This window comes from Lithobates pipiens, unplaced genomic scaffold (assembly GCF_037356315.1).
Source record: "Lithobates pipiens isolate NorthernLeopardFrog02 unplaced genomic scaffold, aLitPip1_a1.2 Scaffold_13, whole genome shotgun sequence".
NCBI classification, from domain to species: domain Eukaryota; kingdom Metazoa; phylum Chordata; class Amphibia; order Anura; family Ranidae; genus Lithobates; species Lithobates pipiens.
In genome coordinates, this window is record NW_027507718.1 from 424,082,336 (window position 1) to 424,107,238 (window position 24,903).

General features: G+C 44.0%; 1 protein-coding gene across 8 annotated transcripts in view; it reads right to left on the bottom strand.

Annotated features, from left to right (window-relative positions):
• The window catches only part of TBC1D1 (TBC1 domain family member 1), a 311,597-nt gene that overhangs the window by 77,826 nt on the left and 208,868 nt on the right, over positions 1–24,903 (bottom strand). For all 8 annotated transcript variants that reach the window (XM_077477646.1, XM_077477649.1, XM_077477648.1 and 5 more), the window contains one exon: positions 18,742–18,881. In XM_077477646.1, coding sequence (XP_077333772.1) covers positions 18,742–18,881 — 140 coding nt within the window. The remainder of the gene's footprint in view (positions 1–18,741; positions 18,882–24,903) is intronic.

Sequence of the window (24,903 nt, forward strand, 5' to 3'; positions counted from 1 at the left end):
ACTGGAATCCCCTCGGCCTCCACTCGTGGTAACAGTTTTAGCAGAGGAAAGGCGTAGTTCAGTCTGTACTGTACCCACGGAGCCACCAACGCATCTGACACGTCTGCCCAAGCATCTTTTGTCCTTGATACAAACCTCCGCACCTTTCGATTGAGCCGAGAGGCCAGGAGATCCACATCTGGTGTGCCCCACCGCAGGCAAAGGAGCCTGAACACCTCCGGATGCAACAACCACTATCCTGGGTCCAGCATCTGGCAACTTAGATAGTCCGCCTGCCAGTTTTCTACTCTCGGGATGTATATGGCCGACAGGGCCGGTACATGCCGCTCTGCCCAACAAAGGACGTGAGCGACCTCCTGTGCTGCAGCTGAGCTTCTTGTTCCTCCTTGATGGTTGACATATGCCACCGTCGTAGCGTTATTTGACTGGATCCTGATCGGACGCTCTCGAAGTCTCATCGACCATGTGGAGAGACTTAGCCTGATTGCTCGAAGTTCGAGTACATTGATCGGCAACTTGAATTCCTCCCTCGACCAGAGGCCCTGGGTCTACTGTACTCCCAGTACTCCAGTCAAGCCAGGCAGGCTGGCGTCCGTTGTGATCACTGTCCAATGCAGAGGTAGGAACTTCCCGGACTGAAGGGCCGGAGATCTCAGCCACCAGAGAAGGGAATACCTGACTAACTGGCTCACTTAAATCTATCGATCCAGGGATAATGGAGAGTAGCCCCATTTTGTCAATATCTCCTTCTGCAAGACTCTGGTGTGAAATTTGGCATACGATACCACCTCGAAGGAGGCCACCATGAGGCCAAGAGAGGAACTCTATCTTGTAGCCCGATTAACTCAGTTCGCAGACCCATTGGTCAGACAGCCGAGAGGCCCACTGAGCTGCAAAATCCCGAAGGCGACCCCCCACCTGAGTGACAGGCAGGGGGAGAACTTTCATGCGGTAGCACTTTTGTTCGCAGGTTTGTGAGTCCAGGGACGCTTCTGTCCCTCAGTAGTCGGCCTGTCGGACTGGAAGCGTTTTGCTGAAGTCCCGGGCGGACGAAAAAGCCTATTTTGAGCAGAAAATGAGGGCTGTTGCCTGCAGCGTGGCTCCTTAATCTTCCTGGACTGTGGGAGAAGGTGCTATTCCAACCTGTGACCACTGTCTTGGCCTTCCTGTCGGTAGGGTCCTTAAATGCAGGAGTCCCTTCTACCGGGATCGTGGTTACTTAGTTTAACCTGGATACTGGGGGGTCCACGATCGGGGGAACCGACCATTTCTTAAGAAGGCTCTCCTCAAAAGAGTAACGGACTGCCATTGTTTTTGGGACCAAAAAAGGTCCGTTGCGGGCTACCCAATTCCTTGTATATGAACTTATTGAAATAAGTCAGATACGGAAACACCTTAGTGCTTATGGGACCCAAAAGGGACTGCTACTTCAGCAGAGGATCCTGCCATATCCTGAATTTTCAGGGTATCATGGCGCAGCTGTGATAAGTGCTCCAACTAGCGCTTTGTCTTGCGCGGACACGGACGGGAAAACATCCTCACTGTCTGATGAGTCCTGGTCAGTGTCCTCTGACACATCAGAGCAGGGTCACTGTGGGGCCCGAGTCCGAGTCAGAACTCTCCCCGGACGACGGGGGAGCAGGAGCAGTTTACCATCTTTGCATCCGCATACCGCCTCCACCCTGGCAACGAACGTTTCAAGGACCGCCAACAAATCGTCCAAAGACACTGCACTGTTTGCAGACGAGCTGGTTGCAATTGCAGGGAGCTCTGGGGAAGAAACACCAGTTTCTGATGCCATGCTCACCCACCCTGTCTGCCACCCTTGGGGACTTAGGACAAGGTGCTCAATCCCACCCTCCTAGCTGCTGCAGACTGAGGGGTCCCCACCGCAGGACTCACCACCCCGACCGAGTGCTGTGCCGTGTTGTTACAGGTGCCTGTGTCCAGTGTCAGCTCCCGGGTGTCCAGAGCAAGAAACGCGCTGTTCTGAGGTACAGGAACCAGAGCTGAGGAGAAAAACCCTGCTGAGGCTACAAAAAAATGGCCACCGGGTGCCTTGTATAAAGGGACAATCACAGGGAAAATGGCCGCCGACCATGCTTTCCACAAAGACTCACAGAAAATGGCAGACAAGTAACTACACAGAGAATGAACAGAGATAATGGTGGCACACCGCACAATGACACCAGCAGAGACCAGACAGCCTAGGGACACACACAGCCAGAGCAGCCCCCCATCCAGGATCAGAGCACTCCGGAGGACCCCTGGCTCATGTACACGCACCGCTCAGCAGTTCAGTCATGCAGCATCACCCACAGAGGGGGGGGGGAATGGGGACAAGGAGAGAAGAGAGGGAGGAGAGGGACCCCGAATTGACCTCCCAGGGAATGCCCAGCTGCTCAATCCCGCAGAGGCAGGAAGAGCTGTACTTACCATCCATACGAGCTGGGGACATCCCATCACAGACCCACACCTGAGCAGTACGTGGTGGCTGCTGCCCACGGCACACTGTGACAAAGACATCTGTAGTCCGGTCATATGTGTGCCCCAGAGCATTGCGCTCAACCTGCCACCTCTGGAGCCTGAGGGGCATATCGTGGCCGACCCAGCACATAGCTAGGGTCTGCACACACTCGATGGCCAGGCTGGAGAGACTACAAGGATCTATATTATCCAGCCTGTCACCCAGCTGGCTGTTGATAGCAGATGACAGGATCTTAAAATATTGCGCAAAAGGCAAAAATCCAGAAAAAACACACAGGACCGGTGGTCCCGGCAGGGAGTCTAGTTCCTTCTCCTCACCAGGCAGTAAAAAAATGGAGCTGCAGGAAGCAGCTTGAGGGGTTATTACCAGAGGGACCGCCCCCTGGACGGACTTGTAAAGTTTTGTTGTTTTCACATGTATTACATGTTCTGCCTAGTCCTCTCCTGAAGGTGGCATAATAACCCTAAGGTCAAGATTACTGGAGCTGTGCCCGTCAACGAACGAAAGAGAAATTTGTATTTTATCCCCAAGCAAAAAACATGACTTACAGTAGTACTTTGACCTCTGTGCTTGCCAACAAGGGTTTCTTCACAGACATCTCTTGTAGTTAGTGACCAGGTTTGCACACATCTCTGGAGAGATTTTGGTCCACTATTATTTACAGATCTTCTCTAACTCCTTAAGGTTTCTTGGCTGTCTTTTGGCAACTCAAAGTTTCAGTTCCCTCCATAAATTTTCGATATGATTAAGGTCTGGAGACTAACTAGGCCCCTCCATGACCTTAATGTGCTAATTCTTGAGCAAGTCCTTTGTTGCCCTGGCAGTATGTTTTAGGTCACTGGCATGCTGGAAGACCCATCTTCAGTGTTCTGGCTGAGGGAAGAAGGCTCTCTTCCAAGATTTTGCAATACATGGCCCCGTCCATTGGCCCCTCAATGGAACAAAGTCGACCTGTAACTTTAGCAGAGAAACAGCCCCAAAGCATCAGGTTTCCACCTCCGTGCTTGAGTGTAGGGATGGTGTTCGTAGGGTCATAGTCAGCATTTATCTTCCTGCAAACACGGCAAGTCGAGTTAATGCTGAAAAGCTCAATTTTGGTCTCATCCGACCACAGCACTTTCTCACAATACTTCTCTGTATATTATCTTTTTATTATTATTAAACTTATAAAAATAACAGTGATGGCAAAGAAGATAAGCATTATCTGCCCTTCAGCTTACTCTTTGCATTATTTCATATACATTTCCCATATCCCCTTCCTAAAAAGAAACAAAAATAAATAAATAAAAAATCTCAAAAGCTGCAACCCCATAATAATATAGTTTGATTTCTTCCTCTCTCCCCAGCCCCAACGGGGCCCTGCTCCAACCCCTATCTCCTCCGTTCCTCTAGGACGATTCTTACAGCCATTTTTTTACTGTTTGCCCTCTCTCATTTCTTTTGCCCCCTTAGGTTTCTACCTAAATTGTTAAATATACAACATATCTAAAAATTTTGGAACTTCAACCATATCCCCCATATGATGGAATATACCTCTAGAGAGTCTTCTATTATATGTATTGTCGTCTGTATTGATCTCAGCCATTCCACCTTTGTTACTTACTCCTTCATGGTCGGCGCTTCTGGGGTTCTCCACCTTCTCGAGATCAAGCTTTATGTTGCATTTAGTAAGTTTGGAACTAGGGTATTCTTGTACTGAAGGGACGTTTTTTCCGTGTCATGGAACAAACCTTTCCAGGGGTCCATCTGGGTATGTTCCCCTGATATTTGGTGTGTCATTCTAATAATTCCCTCCCAATAAGGATGAATTTTAGCGCATTCCCACCACAAGTGCGCAAAGGTCCCCAAGGTGTCACATCCCCTCCAGCATGTTGGGGGACATCTGGTCCAAACCTCTGCGCCCTCTGCGGGGTCACGTACCATCTTGCTAGTAATTTATAGCACATCTCCGTTGTTCTTAGCGATGCCTGAGGAAAAACAAGCTAATCTTGTACTTTTGCGTAATTTCAATAAACGTGCATATTCTAATCCCTTTCAATACATCCTGAAATATTATCTCCTCTCTTTGTGGCCATCTAGTGAAGTATACATAATACTCTTTCCCTGGCTTGAAATAATTAGTGTCTAGTAGAGAAATTAAAGGTGCATTATGTTCCCAGTGATGTAATCTACCCAGGCCATCCAATAACCTAAAAGTGTTCTTGGTCAATGGATTTGTGCTGCTAGCTTATTCTCTGTATTGCCGTGGTATTCACACCATCTTCCCTAAATCTACTTTTGTTTGCGACTAAAGATCTACCCAACTTTTCCCTTCCTTATTGTACATCCAATCTGTTATCTATGATTAGTGATGAGCTCAGGCGTGTTCGCATGGAACACGTGCAGAGCCCAGCAGGAAGTCAGCGCAGCGCTGCGCTAATCACAGGCAGTGAGACATTGCCCCGATGTGCGACTGCAGAGATCAGGCAATGTCTCACTGCCTTTGATTAGAGCAGCGCTGCGCTGACTACCTGGCGGGCTCTGCGTATGTTTCATGCAAACGTGCCTGAGTTCACCCCTATCCATGATATAGTGATTGCCTGGTAATATTTCTTAAAATCGGGGTGCTGCTAGCCCCCGTCTTTTTTTTCTTTTACAACCGTCGCATGTGAGATCACAGGACATTTATGCATCCATATGTATTTTAGTGTTAATTTTGGCAAGATGATAATTTTTAACCACTTACACCCCAGAAGGATTTACCCCATTTTTGCGATTCAGCACTGCGTCTCTTTAACTGATAATTGCACAGTCATGCGACGCTGTACCCAAACAAAATTGATGTCCTTTTTTTCCACAAATAGAGCTTTCTTTTGGTATTTGATCACCACTGCGGTTTTATTTTTTGAGCTATAACCAAAAAAAAAAAAAAAAAAAAAGCGCGACAATTTTGAAGAAAAAAAAAAGCTATTTTTTTTTACATTTGCTATAATAAATATCCCAAATATATACATATGTAAAAAAAAAAAAAAAAAAATTATATATATATATATATATATATATATATATATATATATATATATATATATATATATATATATATATATATATATATTTATACACACACACACACACTTCCACAGTTTAGGCCAATATGTATTCTTCTACACATTTATGGTAAAAAATAAATAAAATATCGCAATAAGCTTATATTGAGTGGGGATAAAATAGGGAATAGATTTCTGGCATTTTTATTATTATTTTTTTTTTTAACTAGTAATGGCGGCGATCTGCAATTTTTAATGGCGATTACGACATTGCGGCGGACAGCGAATAGGCCCAGCCGAATAGGCTGGTGTCCGTTGTGATCACCCTCCATTTCAGAGATAGGAACAACTTCCGGGACTGAAGCACTGGGGACCTCAGCCACCAGATCAGGGAACCCCTGACTAACTGGCTCACGTGGATCTGTCGATCCAGGGATAACGGAGATCTGTCCCACTTTGTCAAGATCTCCTTCTGCAGGACTCTGGTGTGGAACTGGGCATATGGTACTGCCTCGAAGGAGGCCACCATGAGTCCCAGGACTCGCATTCAGAACAGCAGCGACAACCACTTGCAGTTCATCAGCAGTTTTAAAGCAGCTCTGAGAGTCTGCAGCTTGTCTGAAGGGAGAAAACTCTCGCTTCCCTGGAGTCCAGCAGCAAGCCTAGGTACTCCAAACGCTGAGTCGGTACGATCACCGACTTTTTTAGGTTCCACAGCCACCCAAATTCTTGCAGGGTCTGCATGGTGATCGCCACAGCCTCTTCTAATTCTCAGAAGGAGATCGTCTAGGTAACCCACGATTGCAATCCCGTGTTGCCGTAGCAACGCCAACACAGGAGCCAATACCTTGGTAAAGACTCGGGTGGCTGAGACCAAACCAAAAGGGAGAGCCACAAACTGGTAGTGGGCTTCTCCGACTGCAATCACAGAAACTTTTCGATGCCGGAGGCATATGGTTATGTGCAGGTATGCATCCTGGATGTCTAAGGACGCCAGTGAGTCCCCTTGATGGAGTGCAGCGACTACTGAGCGAACTGATTCCATTCTGAACCTCTGCACTTTCACAAAGTGATTGAGGGCTTTTAGATCAAAGATTGGACGTACCCCTTCTTGGGAACTACAAACAGGTTTGAGTAGAACCCCTGGAAACGTTCTGATTCCGTAACAGGTACAATCACCCCGCGATTCAGCAGGTCCCCTATTGCCCCCAAGTGGGCCTCCCGGCGAGCTGGAAGAAAGAGTATGCTGGAGAGGAAGAATCTGTTTTGCGGCCAAGAGAGGAAATCTACCTTGTAGCCGTAGGAAATCAGACCGTAGACCCATTGGTCGGACAGTCGAGAGGACCACCGAGCTGCAAACTCCCGAAGGTGACCCCCCAACCTGAGTCATGGGTGGGGGCAAACCTTCATGTGGTAGCACTTTAGTTCACAGGCTTGCGGTTCCAGGGACGTTTCAGCCCTTCCGTGGTCGTCCTGTCGGGCTGGGGGCGTTTAGCTGAGCCGTTTGTGAGCGGAAAAAGAGGGCCCTTGCCTACGGCGTGGCTCCTTAGCCTTCCTGGCCTGTGGTAGTAGAGTACTCTTACCACCTGTGGCATTCTTAATAATGTCATACAAAGAGGCTCCAAATAGCCGGTTGCCAAAGAAGGGAAGATCCGTCAGGGCATTTTTGGATGCCTGGTCAGCAGGGCAACCAAATCAGGCGCCTCAGCACCACTGCTGACACTGAAGCCCTGGATAACAGGGGGAGCGTCACAATGTACTTAAAGGCCATGCACTAGATGGTGCTAGTTCCATGCAGACAGGAGAAGCCTGCTGTTCTCCCAATTTGTGGTGCAACAGTTTTGCCCACTCAGTTTGTGTCTGCGACACAAGCGTGGATGCCAGTACTGGTCGCATGGTTGACCCCACAACCGTAAACAAGGAACGAGCCACTGCCTCAGCCTTCCTGTCCATGTGATCCTTAAATGCAGGAGTCTCCTCTACCGGGATCGTGGTTACTTTGTTTAACCTGGATACTGGGCGGTCCACGACTGGAGGAGCCAACCGCTTTTTGAGAAGGCTCTCCTCAAAGGGGCAACGCACCACCATGTATTTGGCGACCGAAAGGTCCGTTGCAGTCAACCCCATTCCTTGTAAATGAACTTGTCAAAATAAGTCAGATACGGGAACACCTTAGGTGAATGGAAAAACATGATAATACTGCGCTGAAGTTTCTGTGAAAAGTTGCGTGCAGCAGCTACATACAAATGTGACAAAAATTCATAAAAACCAAAAAAGATAAATGTAGCGCTAAAATAGGAATAAATGGTAAATATAAAAATGTCCACTAGAGTTCATCTGAATAGACAATAAATTCTCAAAGCTGGGAGGTCAATCCTGCAAGGAGAAAAGGTGGCAGACAGCTATGTATAGATGAGTAGTAAGGTCCAGATGAACAGGTATGTTGAAATACTCTTACCGGAAATGTTGGACCTGTGTGCCAGCGACACCAGATCGTACGAGCATATAATGATAATTGTTTGGAGCAGCTGACTCTGTGGGGTCCTTCGCTATCCACGACCATCCAAGGGGATCGACGTCCAGAAGGCGTATGAAGCAGCCCTACGCGTTTCGTCCAAAATTAGGACTTCAACTGGGGCATCAGTTGAAGTCCTATTTTTGGACGAAACACGTAGGGCTGCTTCATACGCCCTCTATATTGCTTTTTTTATTCATGTGATCACAGTTTTATTTCACGTACTTGGCATTTTTTTGCAATAAAAACGTCCATCGATACCTTTGATTCTACACCATTGGGAGCCTCTTTTCTCTTTTATGTTTCTACATGCTATTTGCTCCTTATGCTCATTTGATCGTTCGGAGATGCACCTTTTTTTGGATGCCTTGGCTGTCAACTTTTTGGTCCGCTGATCCCCCTGGACATTGATCCCCTTGGATGGTCGTGGATAACGAAGGACCCCACAGAGTTGGCTGCTCCAAACAATTATCGTTATGTGCTCGTACAATCTGGTGTCGCTGGCACACAGGTCCAACTTTTCCGGTAAGAGTATTTCAACATACCTGTTCATCCGGAACTTACTACTCATCTATACATAGCTATCTGCTACCTTTTCTCCATGCAGGATTGACCTCCCAGCTTTGAGAATTTATTTACCATTTATTCCTATTTTAGCGCTACATTACACCTTAGGTGAATGGCTGGCTTACAAGACCCAAAAGGGACCACTACATCAGCAGAGGGATCTGCTGGCTCCTGAATCTTCAGGGTATCACACACAGCTATGATAAGTGCTCCAACAAGCGCTTTGTCGCGCACGGACCCAGACGGGGACTCATCCTCACTGTCCGAACGGTCCTGGTCAGCTTCATCTGAAACGACAGAGCTCTCCCCAGAGGACAGAGTGGGTCAGGGGCCGCTTTTTAGTGCTTTGCGGCCACGCACCACCTCCATCTTGGCAACAAACTAATTGAGGACCGCCAACAAGGCGTCCAAGGGCACTGCGCTTTCCGCAGGCGAACCGGTTGCAATTGCCTGGACTTCGGGGGAAGAAACACCAGTTTCTGAAGCCATGCTGATCCTACCCTGTCTGCCACCCGAAGAGGACTTATGACAGTGACAGTCCCACCCTCCTTACTGCTGCTGGCTGAGGGGCTCTTTCCTGCAGGTCTCCCCACCCTGAAAGGGTTCTGCGCTATCCAGCAAGTAGTGCCTGTGTTCTCTGTTGGCTCCCAGGTGCAGAGGGATCCGATCTGTGTCAGTGGAAGCTGCTGCTAATGGTGCTGAAACCGCTCTGCAAAGTGCTCAGGCTCAAAGGAAATGGTCGCCCAGCATCCAGTATAAGGACATAAAACACTGGGAAAATGGCCGCCAGAGCACAGGGATACATGCTGCCTCTAGCGAAAGCTGAAAAACGTGTTCAGGCTTCTAGAAAATGGCCACCGGCGTCCAGTAGAAGGACAAATCACAGGGAAAATAGCCACCAAAGCACAGGAGAGCATGCTTTCCCTTGCCAACACCTAAGATGGCCGCTGATGCTAAAACCATGAGGGACAGAGCTGAACAAATGGCAGTGATCAGCGCTGCAAGGGATACCAGCCTCTCAGGCACCTCCAGGGACATGAGAAAAAGGACTCGGGACACAGCCAGCCAGCGTAGCCCCCCTCACAGGTGAGAGCCCCCCCGGAGAGCCCCTGTACAGACACACACACCGCTCAGCAGCCACATGCAGCATCCCCCACAGGGAGGGGGGAGAGAAGATAGGGAGGTGAGGGACCCTAGAATCGACCTCCCAGGGAATGCCCAGCTGCTCAGCCCCACCGAGACAGGGAGAGCTGTACTTACCAGTCCTGAAGAGCTGGAAGACATTCCATTACAGACCCACTCTCTGATCAGTACAGGGTGGCTGCTGGCCTCGGCACACTGATGCAGACATCACTAGCCCGGTCATATGTTCACCCCGGAGCATAAAAAGCTCACGACCACCTCTGGAGCTGAGGTTTCGTCGTGGCCAACCAAGCGCGGAGCTCTGATCTGCACACACTCAATGGCCAGGCTGCGGAGACTACAAGGATAAGGGTATCCAGCCTGTCACCCAGCCGGCTGTTGATAGCAGATCATAGGATTTATCATCTTGCGCAAAAAGCCAAGCTTCTGCAGAAAAAAAAAAAAAAAAAAAAAAAGGACGGACTGATGGGCCCGTCAGGGTTCCTAGGTCCTTCTACTTCACTAGGCAAAATAAAACGGAGGCTGCAGTAGCATGCTGAGGGGGTTGCTACCCAAGGGAGCACCCCTTGGGCGCAACTAGAATGTTCTAGTTTTATTATCACATGTTAACATGTAATGCCTAGTCTTCTCCTGAAAGTGGCATAACAACCCACTGGTCTAAAAAGAAAATTGCTTTTCAGAAGACTGTATTGGGGATGCCATACTGGCCCACAGACCTTAACCTTTTCGTACTTAAGCCTATTTCTGATATTTGTTGCTTACGAGTTAAAATCCATATTTTTTGCTAGAAAATTACTTAGAACCCCCCCAAACATTATATATATATATTTTTTTTAGCAGAGAATCTACAGAATTAAATGGCGATTGTTGCAATATTTAATGACACGCTCTATTTGTGCAGCGGTCGTTCAAATGCAATTTTTGGGGAAAATTTATTTTTTCATGAATAAAAAAAATAAACAGTAAAGTTAGCCCACTTTTATTATAGAATGTGAAAGTTGACGTTACAGCGAGTAAATAGATACCCACCATGTCATGCTTTGATATTGCGCACCATACCATTTTGGAATGGCTACAAACTATGGTACCTAAAAATCTCCAGAGGCAACACTTAAAAAAAAAAAAAAAAAAAAAAATAACGGTTACCAGGTTAGAGTTACAGAGGTCGTCTAGTGCTAGAATTATTGCTCTCGCTCTGACGATACCTCACATGTCCAATTTGAACACTGATTTTTTGCGTGTGCGTTTCCTTTGCTACACACGCTCGTATGGACGCTTTAAAAATCTAATTTTTTTTCTTTTTTTACATAGTCTCTTTAAAAAAAAAAATAATAATTTGAGGGACGTACTAAACTGTATATTGGGATGATGGGATTATTGGAATATTGGCTGCAATACTCAGAACTCTCACTAGATGTCAGTGTACTTTATGCACATATACGGTATATGGTAAGGACTCTTGTAGAAAAAAAATTATATGCATATTCTTATCAGAAATAGGTTAAATAAGTTCCTAGGTATGTTTAACTACAATATTCCACTCATAATCCCCATGTTGAAAAATAATTATATGCATATTATCAGTAATGGGTTAAATATGTTCATTCTCAGGTGTTAACATGATATTCCTCCCATAAACCCCATGAGAGATAATTCTACCCATATTCCAATCAAAAGCCGGTCAAATGTAATTTTTCCATTACTTCTGTATAATTTACAATGATTCTGTTGTACATCTCTACATATATATCAGCAAGTGAACAGTTAGATCCCTTTCACACTGGGGCGCTTTGCAGGCGCTACAGCTCTAAAAATAGTGCCTGCAAAGCACCCTGAAAGAGCCACTCCTCCTGTCTCTCCAATGTGAAAGTCTGAGGGCTTTGACACTGTAGTGGTGCGCTGGCAGGATGATAAAAAAAGTCCTGCTAGCAGCATCTTTGGAGCGGTGTGTATACCGCTCCTGCCCATTGAAATCAATGGGCAGCGCGGCTATACCACCAGCAAAGAGCTGCTGCAGCAGTGCTTTGCCGGTAGTTTTAACCCTTTCTCGGCTGCTATCGGCTGAATAGTGCCACAAAATTTATGGTAAAGAGCTGCGAAAAACAGTGGCATCTCTAGTGTGAAAGGGGCCTTAAATATTAGCAACTGCTTCTTGCAACACTGCAGGAAAGAATAACATATTACTATTACACTGACATCTAGTGAGAGTTCTCAGTATTGCAGCAAATGAATGAATGAATGAAGAAGAAAATTGCTATGGGGCACCCGATCCATGCTGCAGCTCTGTGTCCATTCAGACATGGAGCTGCAGTTCGGCCCCGGACCCACCCCTCTCTCCTGATGGGCTGAGTGATTGATAACAGGGTGCACTAATGACACCGCTGCTGTGTCTCAGCCAATCAGGCGGGAGAGTCCTGGACAGCCAACTCGGACATTGCTGGATAGAGAAGGGGGCTCAGGTATTGGGGGGGGGGGGGGGGGGGGTATTAGAAGACTTTATCTTAAAGCAGTGTGTTTTTGTTTTTTTCCCACCTGCAAAGGAAAAGGCATAATGAGCTAGTGTGCACCGCATACTAGCTCATTATGAAATACTTACCTTAGAACGAGGCCCCGACATCTGGCCCGATCCACGCCGAGGGAGCCGATATGTTCCCTCTGCGTTTCTTCCGGGTATCGTGGCTATGGCACTGTGAGTGGCCGGAGCCGCAATATCGTCACTCCCGCGCATGCATGTGGGAGATTTCTTCCCGGCAAGGTCCCGCGCCTGCCGGGCTTTTGGCCGAGAATCCCCTGTGCGCATGCGCCGCTGCAGTCAGAGACGCATTGCGAGGGGAATATCTCTTAAACCGTACAGGTTTAGGAGATTTTTTTTTACCTACAGGTAAGCCTTATAGGCTTTCCTGTAGGTAAAAGTCCCAAAAATGACTATACAACCACTTTTAGCCCTTCCCGCCGAGCATACGCAGATGTGCGTACTCGGCTTTCAGGGGATATACCGGGATGATGCCCACAGCTGCAGGCATCACTTTGGTACTGGTTTTTATTGCCAGCGGTCGGCTTTCCAGGGATAAGAACCGATGTGGCTAAAAGCCGTTCGATTGCTATCCCGGAGGAGCGGGAGGGGACGGCTTTGTTCCAGTCTCCTGATTGTAAACACGGACGTGCCATCACTTCCCATTTACTCGGCTGCTAATGGCGTTGGTTTTTAAAAAAATATACAATATTCAGAATCACCGAAAAATGGCGATCTGAATACTTTGAAGTGCAAAAGGAAGGATTGGAGGTCTTTTAGACCCCCGATCACTGCCATAAAGAGCCACCTATTACTGTCACAAGGGATGTGTACATTCCTTGTGACAGCAATAAAAGTGATAAAAAATATTTTTTTAATATAAACAAATACGGAAAAAAATATATATATATATTTTTTTAAAGCGCCCCCATCCCCGCGCAGCAAAGGAAACGCATACAGATGTCGCACCCGCATATGTATATGGTGTTCAAATCACACATGTAAGGTATCGCCACGATCATCAGCAATAATTCTAGCACTAGACCTCCTGTGTAACACTAACCTGGTAACCGTAAAATAAATTTAAAGCGTCGCTTATGGAGATTTTTTTTAGCTACTGTAGTTTGTTGCCATTCCACGAGTGCGTGCAATTATAAAATGTGACATGTTTGGTATATATTTACTCGGCGTAACGTCATATTTGACATTATACAAACAACTTTACGGTTTCGTTTTTTTAAATTCATGAAAGTGTCCCTTTTCCCAAAAAGTTGCATTTAAAACACTGCTGCACAAACCTAACTTTACAAACACCTTAATGAATATTATCAAAACATTTTATTGGAGACAGAAGTAGTAGCACAAGGAGCCTGCTACTTTTCTTTTAGTGCTTAAGAGCCAACAAGGGGGCATGCTGACAGGAGGAGAGAGTACAGTAATAGATATGAGCTCATATCCAAGACCTGTGTTGCTTATAATATAATAAAGGCAAACTTTTTTTTTTTTGTTAGCTTTGGATAGAGTGGAAAGGGATTAGAACACCCATCAGGTTTTTGTTGCTGCCTGGGCCCCTTCGTGAGATTCACCCTCTCTAGAAAAAAAAATAAAAAAATAAATAAAAAGAATATCCCAAAATTTTGAGTTGTTACCAGAACAGGAATATTAGGGAAATCTTCTAATGGGGACACTTATTCTGGTGACCCTGGTGCAGAACAGAGATACTTTCACTTTAACTGCAGCACTCTGCCAGGCAGGACTTGTGTGGCAGAGCTGAGTAAATCTCCGGACTGGATGGACAAAATACTAATCCATGGGCAGATAACATCTCCCATATCTGTATCCAATCTGCGCGCTTAGTGGTTTGCTAGCAGTTAGTATTAGATAAAGTGGTGGAGTTTGGAATCTGTCTTTTTTTTTTTTTTTTTTTTTTTTTTTGCAGTTTTTGCGTGTATTGGGTCTTTGAGGATGCATTCTCGGTGCACTTCTAGCACAGAAAACAAGAGCCCCGAGTCTTGTACTAAAGATTGGGAACCGTTGTGATAGCCTCTGACTGTTAGAGGAGAAAAATGCGTACATAAAAAATGATATATACCACACACACACACACATTTTTAGCATAGGTGTATTTTAAATGACAACTGCGCGGTCATGCAACACTGTACCTAAATGAAATTTTTATAATTTTGTTCCCACAAATAGAGCTTTCTTTTGGTGATACTTGATCACCTCTGGGGTTTTTATTATTTGCTTAACAAAAAAAAAAAAACAGAAGTTTAAAAAAGAAAAAAAATTCTTTGTTTCTGTTCTAAAATGTTGTAAATAAGTAAGTTTTATCCTTCAGCGCTGATGGACACCAATATGCAGTACTGATAGGCGACACTGATGGTCACTGAAAGGCCACACTGATGGGTACTTCTAGGCAGCACTGATGACGAGGCACTGGCAGGCATTACTGATGGACACTGATTGGCATACCTGGTGGTCATCCCTGGTGAGCTTGGGTGGGCATTCTGGGGGGCTCCACTGATAACCCAGCCACCCAGCTCTCCTCTATTTGCATCTGTCAGTGTGAGTGGAGGAAAATCGATAAATGGCTCTTCCTGTTTACACTGTAATCAGCTGTGATTGGACACAGCTGATCACATGGCAAAGAGCCTACATCAGAGGTTCTTTACCTAAATCAGAGATGCAGTGCATCAGACTGACACGCCACACCAACGATCACCGCATAGGATGCATTAAGGTGAAAAAACATGAACCTTTATAACCCCTTTAATGAAACCCCCACTAGGGTAAAAGATGTCCAGGGATGCAGGAGGTGCATTAGGTCCCTGCACCGACAGTCCTGCAATAAACCTTCTCTATCATACATAGGACCATTTACTATGAAGCCAAATTCTATGTCCAATATCTCAAGTGTCTAAAATTTTTAAAAAGGAGCGTCAGTAAAAAAAAAAATCCAATATCTTGTAATTTAGGTTTAATTCAGACTCCTTTTAACACAGAAAAAAAAAACATGAGTATTTGCAACTAAAGAAATAACTCCAGTGCTGCAGGAAGTATTTTTTATTTTTTTTTACAGACTGGTGAATCATTAAATATTTTTATAGCCTGAAGCACTAGATCATCCTGAAGATTAAATATCTAGTCCTCATCAGCAAAAAATCCTGTTCAAGTTGTGCAGACTTGACAGAAATATTCCACTTGGAGAAAAACCAGATCACCAACGTTCCAACTGACAAACATCACACCAAATACAGCAATAAAGGAATAGAGCAAAACACAGGTTACCAGCATGCCTTTACTGGCCCGCCATCACCATTCTATGAGAATAACCCTGACTTTTAATACATAATGTTCAGCACTTTTTTTTTGTTCTTTTGCATTAACTCTCTCACATACCTGTAATGCATGTAAAGTGGAACTCTGGATATACCTCACTAATCTAAAAAAAAAAAATACTCATCAACCCCCTCCTAATACATATAGAAACTAAATGTGCAAGAAAAGATCTATATATCTACCCATTTCCATTCTGCATCAGTCTGGTCATGTGATCTCTCCCGTCTCAGCCAATGCACACTGCAGGGGAGAGGAGATCTAGGGCTCAACAAAGGCTGGTAATGCCTTGGAGCAGGGACATCAGTCATAAGCTCCTATGGCCCATCTGTAGTTGGCGCTCTCTTCTCTCCCCTGCAACGGCGCTGGCTGGCAAGATTGCGGAATCAATTGATCGGACCAGAGTGGCCTCAAACAATGCAAGTATACATATCTTTCTTAGGCAGGTTGGTTATTACAGGTATTGGGGGAGTATTTTTAAGATTAGTTAGGTATATCCCAAAAATTACACTTTCAGCAGTTGCAGTAACAATTTCTATATACAGAAAATTTAAACCAGTGACTGTCAACCTAATAGATAACTGGGGTCTCAAGTGCGAGCTCTGAAAACAAAGGAATAGTGTTAGATTACGGACATTTTACAAAAGAGGGTTAGAGACTGCATACTACAGTGGTGGATGGAGACTAGAGATGTGCTGCTGGAGGTGCACAGACACAGGGGACTTGTTATACACAACTGATTATAAAAGTAAGAAAACCAATGGTCCCATATTTTGCCATCAATATTTCCACAGCAAGAACCCTTAAAAAAAAAAGGCGTGATTGTGATACACAGCAATTTCAGATCACATACTGAAAGTCTTAGTAAGTATCTAGGCAGAAACAACAATACCTACTGGCTGCTGGGATTTGAAGGCCACACAACAAATACAAAAAACACTGCAGGTTGGAAAGCAGAGAATTAAACCAAGGGAATAAAAAGATTACTGTAAGCATCCTTGTATCTCAACTGCTGTCAAGGCTGCATTTGCTGGACACCTTAATGGGTATGTAAAGGTGGAGAGAAATATAAAGAACGCTGTGTAAAAGTAAATATTTCATATAATGAATTATGATCACAATATGCATACGGTTACCATTCGCAAAAGTGTTTTTATAAAAAGAAATTCCAATAAATATTAAACTCTCCATTTGACCTTGCCCTCTGTAGGTTAAGATAAAGAGGTCCCCAGCCCTACAACTCGTGTACACCTAAAGACAGAAGGGATACGAGCAAGTGGTAAACTGAAATCTTTAAATTGCAATTTTTTTATTCCACCAAATTGGGGAGATTTATAAGGAGTCTGGTACCACAAATAGCAACAGTCATAATGAAAAGTTAAGTGTCACTGATCTTAGGGATCCATTAATGCAAGTGCATAACCTAACAAGGACCCCATCTGTCATTATGAACAGCTTTTTGTTATTATTCACAACCACAACTATGCGATTGCTATTGACCTTTATAACATTTAAAATCTTGACTGCAGAATATCAAAATAGGCAGAGCTAGTAGAACCTGCATGATCCAAACATTCAGATCAGGCTATGATTTTGGCTTATTCATCCAAGGCTATACAGTCTTGCTCAGAATAAGCAATTTTCTTTCCCGCAACCCGTGTCTGAAAATCGGATTCCCCCATCAACACATTCAATTGTGGTGTGTGTGCGATTCAGTAGCATTCTCTGTGTGTGTGATTCAGCCGCCCCCACTGGGAGAACACAGTTATTACTGCTAGCAGGGCTATAATAGCCACTGGTTATAATCGCATGTAAAATCCAACAGGCTGGTTGTAGCAAAGTTGATCAATCAACTTGGTACATTCAGCCTGCAAATACATGGTTCGAGTCTGGGCCGGTTCAGCAGGGACTCGCCGAGATTCAAATGGTTTATGGCCGACTATGCACACCGACAGCACTAACCTACAATAGTAATAAGGGTTTGAGTGTTCTTGATTTCTCTTTGTGCATTTAAAATTTTCACTATGTGGGTTTAAGTATACTTGTGTATGTATATTATAGTTAGAATAGTAATTTTTTCTTAATTATGAAACATATTTTGGAATCAGTCTGTAAAGACGTTAAAAGTCTAGAAGGGTTTTGAACACAAATCTTAACTTTTGGTATGGATTTCATGCAGCAGTGTTCACTTGTGGCTTTAGTTAATGTTACAACAAAAGGAAGACATGCAGTGTATCTGAACTGTCCCTTCTGATTCAGTATATACAGTTTTGCTCTTAATTCACATACCATATTTATCGGTGTATAACACGCACTTTTCCCCCTTAAAAGCAGGGGAAAATCGCGGGTGCGTGTAATACGCCGATCCCCTGTAGTTCTGAGCCTCTGGGCGGCTTTCAGCCGCCTTCGGCCATTCTCGTGGCCGAAAGCTGCCGAGAAGGGCCGAAGGCGGCCGAGAACTACTGTGCGCCGCCGAGATACACATCAGGCTCTGTATCTCAGCGGCGGCATTTTTAAAAAATAAAAAAGAGGCAAATAAAATAGACAAGGTGGCAATGGTGGACAAGGCTGCATAAGGCTGCAATGGTGGACAAGGCTGCATAAGGCTGCAATGGTGGACAAGGCTGCATAAGGCTGCAATGGTGGACAAGGCTGCATAAGGCTGCAATGGTGGACAAGGCTGCATAAGGCTGCAATGGTGGACAAGGCTGCATAAGGCTGCAATGGTGGACAAGGCTGCATAAGGCTGCAATGGTGGACAAGGCTGCATAAGGCTGCAATGGTGGACAAGGCTGCATAAGGCTGCATGACAAGGCTGCAATGGTGGACAAGGCAGCAGATGGACACTGATGGGCATATAAATGCAAGTTTTTTTTTTTCCCCCTTAAACTTCCCTCAAAGTTTTTTTTCCTTAAAATTCCCTCCTAAACTTGGGGTGCGTGTTATACGCCGATAAATACGGTAGTTGTATTTATATTTTCTCCTCTTTACACAGATTAAGCTATCCTGCAATTTTATGTATATGGTTTATAAAAATAAATGATGCATTATACTAAATATTTTAATTGCATGGACTGCTCACATACAGTAGACAGAATGCAATATTTTTATACATACACATTTGCTTGTACGCACAAATTAAAATTCTTACCATCAAATCTGTTTGGAGAATCACATCCCTTCTGAGGTGTGGCAACGCGCAGGAAAATCTGCTGCCTCCAAGAATGTCGCCGTGTTCTTACAGGGCTTCTAGTTTCCACGTCGCTATTGATAGATGTGCAGTCAAAGTCACTAAAACAAAGACACAAATGTATAAAATGATCACAAATCTGTGTAGTTTTAGCAAACGTCATATCAGTACTATTCACAAGCAAACGATCAGTACCAAATTTTAATTTTGGGTTCTCTTATAAATTAGTTTTACTTGTTAACTAAGGTATTATGGCACCTATTATTTTACCAAACAAAATGGCAAGTATAGGGTCAAGAGTATGTGTGGTATATGGATGATTCCATTACTACTGGGCAGCATCAGTCATGAGATTTATACTAATGACGTGCTTGAGGACTGTGGAGAAATCCTATTTTTTCAGGTCCACCATTTACAAGGCAACATGATCTTCAAACAGCCTCAGGTCATATGCTGATGAGCAAATACAACGTGCTTTCACATGCATTTACTTGCATTTCAGATCTGTTTGAGATGCTTCTGAGATCATTTAGTTCACCCGCACATGCATTTGGCCTGCATTTGATTACCTAAGCTGCTTCATGCTGCTTTTGCAACCCCAAAGGCTTCTATAGAGTGAAAGGTTGTTCTGACACAAAAGAAAGTTCATTGGAACAGGCTCTTACTGTGCAAACAGCTATCCTCGATCAATAGAGTTTATTCTCATCACTTCCCAATCCACTTGCATTCTGCAACCATGATAGAAGGGTATTCCTACTCTATGGAGTTAATTTACTTAAACTGGAGAGTGCAAAATCTGGTGCAGCTCTACAAAGAAACCAATCAGCTTCTAGGTTTTTTTGGTCAAAGCTTATATGAACAAGCTGAAGGTAGAAGCAGATTGGCTACCATTCACAGCTGCATTTGATTTTGCACTCCCCAGCTAGTGTGTTGCATTTTTTTTTAATTTTATTTCTTACAAAAAATGTAGCAGTAGAAGTGAGACTCCAGTGATTTGTGATACAAATGAAGAGGATTCTGCATACCACTTCCCATTAAAAAAAAAAACATTCATTGTACGGAGACAGTCCATTCTCCACCCAGTCACCAAAGAGTTTAGTCTGAGTAGGGCTTAGTCATGGAGCAAGTCACAGGCTGTACCCTATCAGGGGATAAAAGAATCAGAGGAGGGTATGGCATTTCTCCAGAAGCTGCCTACACAATAAGGTTTACGAATTTTTTTTGGAAATCAGCGTGTGGAGAGAACGTGACTACATCTTAGAAAGAAGGGAGATGGAAGTGCCCAAAGCACTTCCAGTAGCCACGGCTGCAGAGACACAGGAATCGGAGAGGCGCCTCAGAATTGCTAACGAAGTTAGAACTGGGAAGTCTGGTATCAATGTTTTAATGCTGTAAGAGTACCTGAGAGAGAAAAAAGGTCATCTACAACACTGGACCCCCTAGGGGGGAAATCTGCAATCAGTGCTGCACAAACTGTTAGTGCTATAGAACTCCTGTATAATAAAAATAATAATCAGTAGCATGGCACTGCAAACTTCCTCCATATTAGTCTCCAAGTGTTTTTTAGCCCAACACATTGAGCACAGTAAAACAAACAATTCTCACCCCAGCACTTGGTTTACATCAATGCTGCTGGCTACTGTTCTCACAGTGCCACTTCCTCGAACTTCTGGTCTTCACAAAAATGAGTTAATAGTAGATTGCAGTCTTGAGTCAATTTGTTAGCTTAGGGAAGACGAGGAGGGGCAGGGGAGAGTATTGCCATGTTAAAATACAGTGCTCTGTGTTTCTTTTGATGCACACAGTGTATGGAGGCAAACCGCTAGTTTATACATGCAAGGGTGGCTCCATGGGATGCTGCAAGAGTAAGGAGCCACCCTGAAACAGGAAACCTGGAGCACTGATCATGGCACCAACTTAAACTGGAATCTAGGTAAGGATTAAAAAAATAAAGAAGCTGCATACTTCATAAGGGATTAAATATGCTTCTAAAAGTGCTTTAAAAACCACTTCAAGACCATAATACGTTGCGGCTTTGAATCAGTTTACCCAGGCTATAGCTGCAACTGTCAGCCATATCCCCAGTATTGCTTTTTTGCAGCAGACGATTCTCTTTTGATGAAAGTGATCAGAGCAGCTAATGGATCACTTTTAAAAGCAGCAGGAAGGATCATAGCCCAACCCACAATATTATTTATATATAGAAAAATGTAAATCTATATACACAGGTTGGGGGTTGTTTAGCTTCAGTGTAGAGCCTACCAGTGAGCGGAGTCCACAACACCAGATACGTTGTTTATGGGCTTGTAGGCCCATTTTTATTAAGGAAAGAAAATGTCCCTCCACAATTCCCATGCAGGGGTTTCAACTTCGCTGTAGTAATAAACGAAAAATACCAGGTCACCTGGCTCTCGAGCAGCACCGCTGCTCAGGCTTATGCTTTAACCCTCTTGGCTTTATAACAGAGTTCCTGTACATCAGCACTCTTTTCCAGGTTCCTTGCTGTTCCAGCCCATGGGCTTGGGACCCTCTGTCTGCTCTGACAGACAGAACTGTGCAGACATGCACACTTCTCCCTTGCTCCCCTGGACTCCTCGGGCGGGTGGAGCCCAGAACCCTGGTCCTGGCTCCCCTATAAGCTCAGGACCCACCTGCATAATCAACAAGCCAGACTCCTGGCTGTTCCCAAAACCCGGTCCCAGGATTGGAGATTCCATACCACCCAGATCGCTATGAAATCTATAGGCTCCAGGTCCCCAACTGGATTTTACCAACTACAGAGGAAGCCGATTAAACAGTTTCCCCCAAAACGAAATACTCATGGAGCCTCTTAACCTGCCCATTTGAAAATCCTGGGCTACAAGACAGGGATCTGTACTGTCACTAATATACATTCACACACATACATATAATTTTACACACACATACACAGTTGTGTTCAAAAGTTTACATACCCTGGCAAAATTTTGGATTTCTTGGCCATTTTTCAGAGAATAGGACTGATAACACAAAAACTTATGGTTAGTGTTTGGCTAAAGCCATTTATTATCATTTAACTGTGTTTACTCTTTTTAAATCATAATCACAACAGAAACTACCCAGATGACCCTGATCAAAAGTTTTTTTTAATACCGTGTATTGCCCCCCCTTTGACATCAATGACATCTTGAAGTCTTTTGTGGTATTTGTGGATGAGGCTCTTTATCTTCTCAGATGGTAAAGCTGCCCATTCCTCTTGGCAAAAAGCCTCCAGTTCCTGTAAATTCTTGGGCTGTTTTGCATGAACTGCACATTTGAGATCTCCCCAGAGTGATCAATGATATTGAGGTCAGGAGACAGCGATGGCCACTCCAGAACCTTCAATTTATTCTGCTGTAGCCAGTGACAAGTTGACTTGGCCTTGTGTTTTGGATCATTATGTTGGAATGACCAAGTACGCCCCATGTGCAGCTTCCTGGCTGATAAATGCAAATGTTCCTCCAGTATTTTTTGATAACATACTACATTCATCTTGCCATCAATTTTGACCAAATATCCTGTGCCTTTGTAGCTCACACATCCCCAAAACATCAGGGATCCACCTCCATGTTTCACAGTAGGAATGGTGCACCTTTCATCATAGGCCTTGTTGACTCCTCTCCAAATGTAGCGTTTATGGTTGTTGCCAAAAAGCAAAATTTTGGTCTCATCACTCCAAATGACTTTGTGCCAGAAGGTTTGAGGGTTGTCAGTGCCGTTTGGCTTATTGTAAGTGGGATACTTTGTGGCATTTGCGTAGAAATGGCTTTCTTCTGGTGACTCGACCATGCAGCCCATCTTTCTTCAAGTGCCTCCTTATTGTGCATCTTGGAACAGCCACACCACATGTTTTCAGAGAGTTCTGTATTTCACCTGAAGTTATTTGTGGGTTTTTCTTTGCAACCTGAACAATTTTCCTGGCAGTTGTGGCTGAAATTTTACTTGGTCTACCTGACCGTGGTTTGGCATGCTCAGTTCCTTGGATATCTTTGTATATTCCTTTCCTGTTTTTTACAGTTCAACTTCCTTTTCCTGCAGTTTCTTTGACAATTATTTGCTTTATCCATGACTCAGAATCCAAAATGTCCCTGCAGCACTGGATGAAAGTGTCAGGAGTCCAGAAAATCACTGACCTTTTATACACACACTAATTACAAGAAAATGGATCGCAGATGAGGATGGTCTTTAAGAGCCATTCAAACCCCTTTGTGTCAACTTTTGTGCATGTTATCAGACCAAAATCACCAGGGTATGTAAACTTTTGATCAGGGTGATTTGGGTAGTTTCTGTTGCGATTAGGATTTAAAAAAAGAGTAAACACAGTTGATCGATAATAAATGGCTTCAGCCAAACACTAACCATGAGTGAAAGAAATGTTTTGGTTTTATCATTCATTCTCTGAAAAATGGCCAAGAAATCATAGATTCTGCCAGGGTATGTAAACTTATGAGCACAACTAATATATATATTATATAAATAAAAATATGTTTGGGGATCCATGTCATTTTCTAGCAAAAAAAAAAAAACAAACAAACCGATTTTTGCCTGTAAACAAAAAAGTATCAGAATATGAATGGTCTTACAGTGGTTAAAAAAAAATTCCAGAGTTTAAGATCACTTTAAAGTGGTTTTAAACCCTTTTGTTTGTCTTTTACCTATAGGTAAGCCTAGAATAAGGCTCACCTATAGGTAGTGGAAATATCTCCCAAACTTGCACCGTTTAGGAGATATTTTGCTTGCAGTGTGCCGATGTCGTCATTTTTCCCTCCAGTGTGTGCCGTGACTGATGGCGCATGCGCGAGAGTGGCGTCACGTGACTCCGGGCAGTCACAGAGCCAGAGTCCCCGGAAGGAAGAGGGGCGAAGATGGATGTGGCCTGCACAGGGGACAGCACAGGCTGCGATTGCAGGTAAGTGTCATATAATGGGCTAGTATGCTATGCATACTAGCCCATTATGCTTTTAATTTGCAGGACTTTTGGGGAGCGAAAGAGGAAGTAAAACCCATCAGGGTTTACTTCCTCTTGAAGTCGATTATTCTCGGTCATCTGGGGCCTTTTGTCATAAATATATCCAACCTTTATTTTACAAGTATACAGTTAATGACAAAGGAATAAAAAGAGAACCATGGGTAATCTAAACAGATAGCTCTGCAGACATGGTCTGCTTTAGGCTTAATGTACAAAGGATGTTTTACAACCTTCCTTGAACGATTTAACTTGACAAATAGTAAATGACGTTTAAAAACGTCAGTTTTGCTATTTTTACATGCCGTGTTTGCATTTATAAGCATTTTATTTTATTTCAAATAGTAAAAAATTAATAAAGCCCATAAATGAAAACTCAGCTAAACGCGAGTTACTGCGTTTAAAAGCTGTTACAGGCGTTTGGCGTTTCAAATGCTTCTGAACATCCATCCTAAACGCATTATTTTTTATTTTTTTAAATAAAATTTCTTCTAAACTCAACTGCCTATAAAGGACCCTGTGTACATGTACTGATAAGATAACAGAGGAGAGTTCAGGGGCAGCTGGAAAAAAATGCCCAACTGCTCCTAAACTCCGTTTAAAAGCAGCAGTGTACATGAAGCCTTAAAAGTGCATCTAAACCCAAAACTATTTTTTTTATATATATTGTCGATTACTAGTATTTGGTATAGCTGCAGTGGCTTCCTTTTTCAAGCTCGTTTTGCTTTATTTTCACATGCTAGTGCACTTCTCTAATGTATCCATTGAGAGAGCCATGGATGTCACCCTAGGCTACTCTCCTGATCTATTCATTTCATTTACATGGAGAACAGGGCAACTGGAAGTTTACATAAGATATCTAGGAAGAAAGATGTTCCTCAGTGCAGCTCACAGGAAGTCACAAGAACACCGCATTCCTGGCAAGATCAACAGGTAGTTTTTTTATTTACTGAAAATGTTCTTAGCGCGGGGGGGAGGGGGGGGGGGGAATTAAAATAAATTCAGACATTACATCTGAGGACTAATAAAATGCAAAATGTTGCATTTTTGGTTTTAGTTTAGTTCCTTTAAAGAGGTGGGTTTCATTTCTTCTTTACTTCCCTGCAAAGGTAAAGCATAATGGGCTACTATGCATTGCA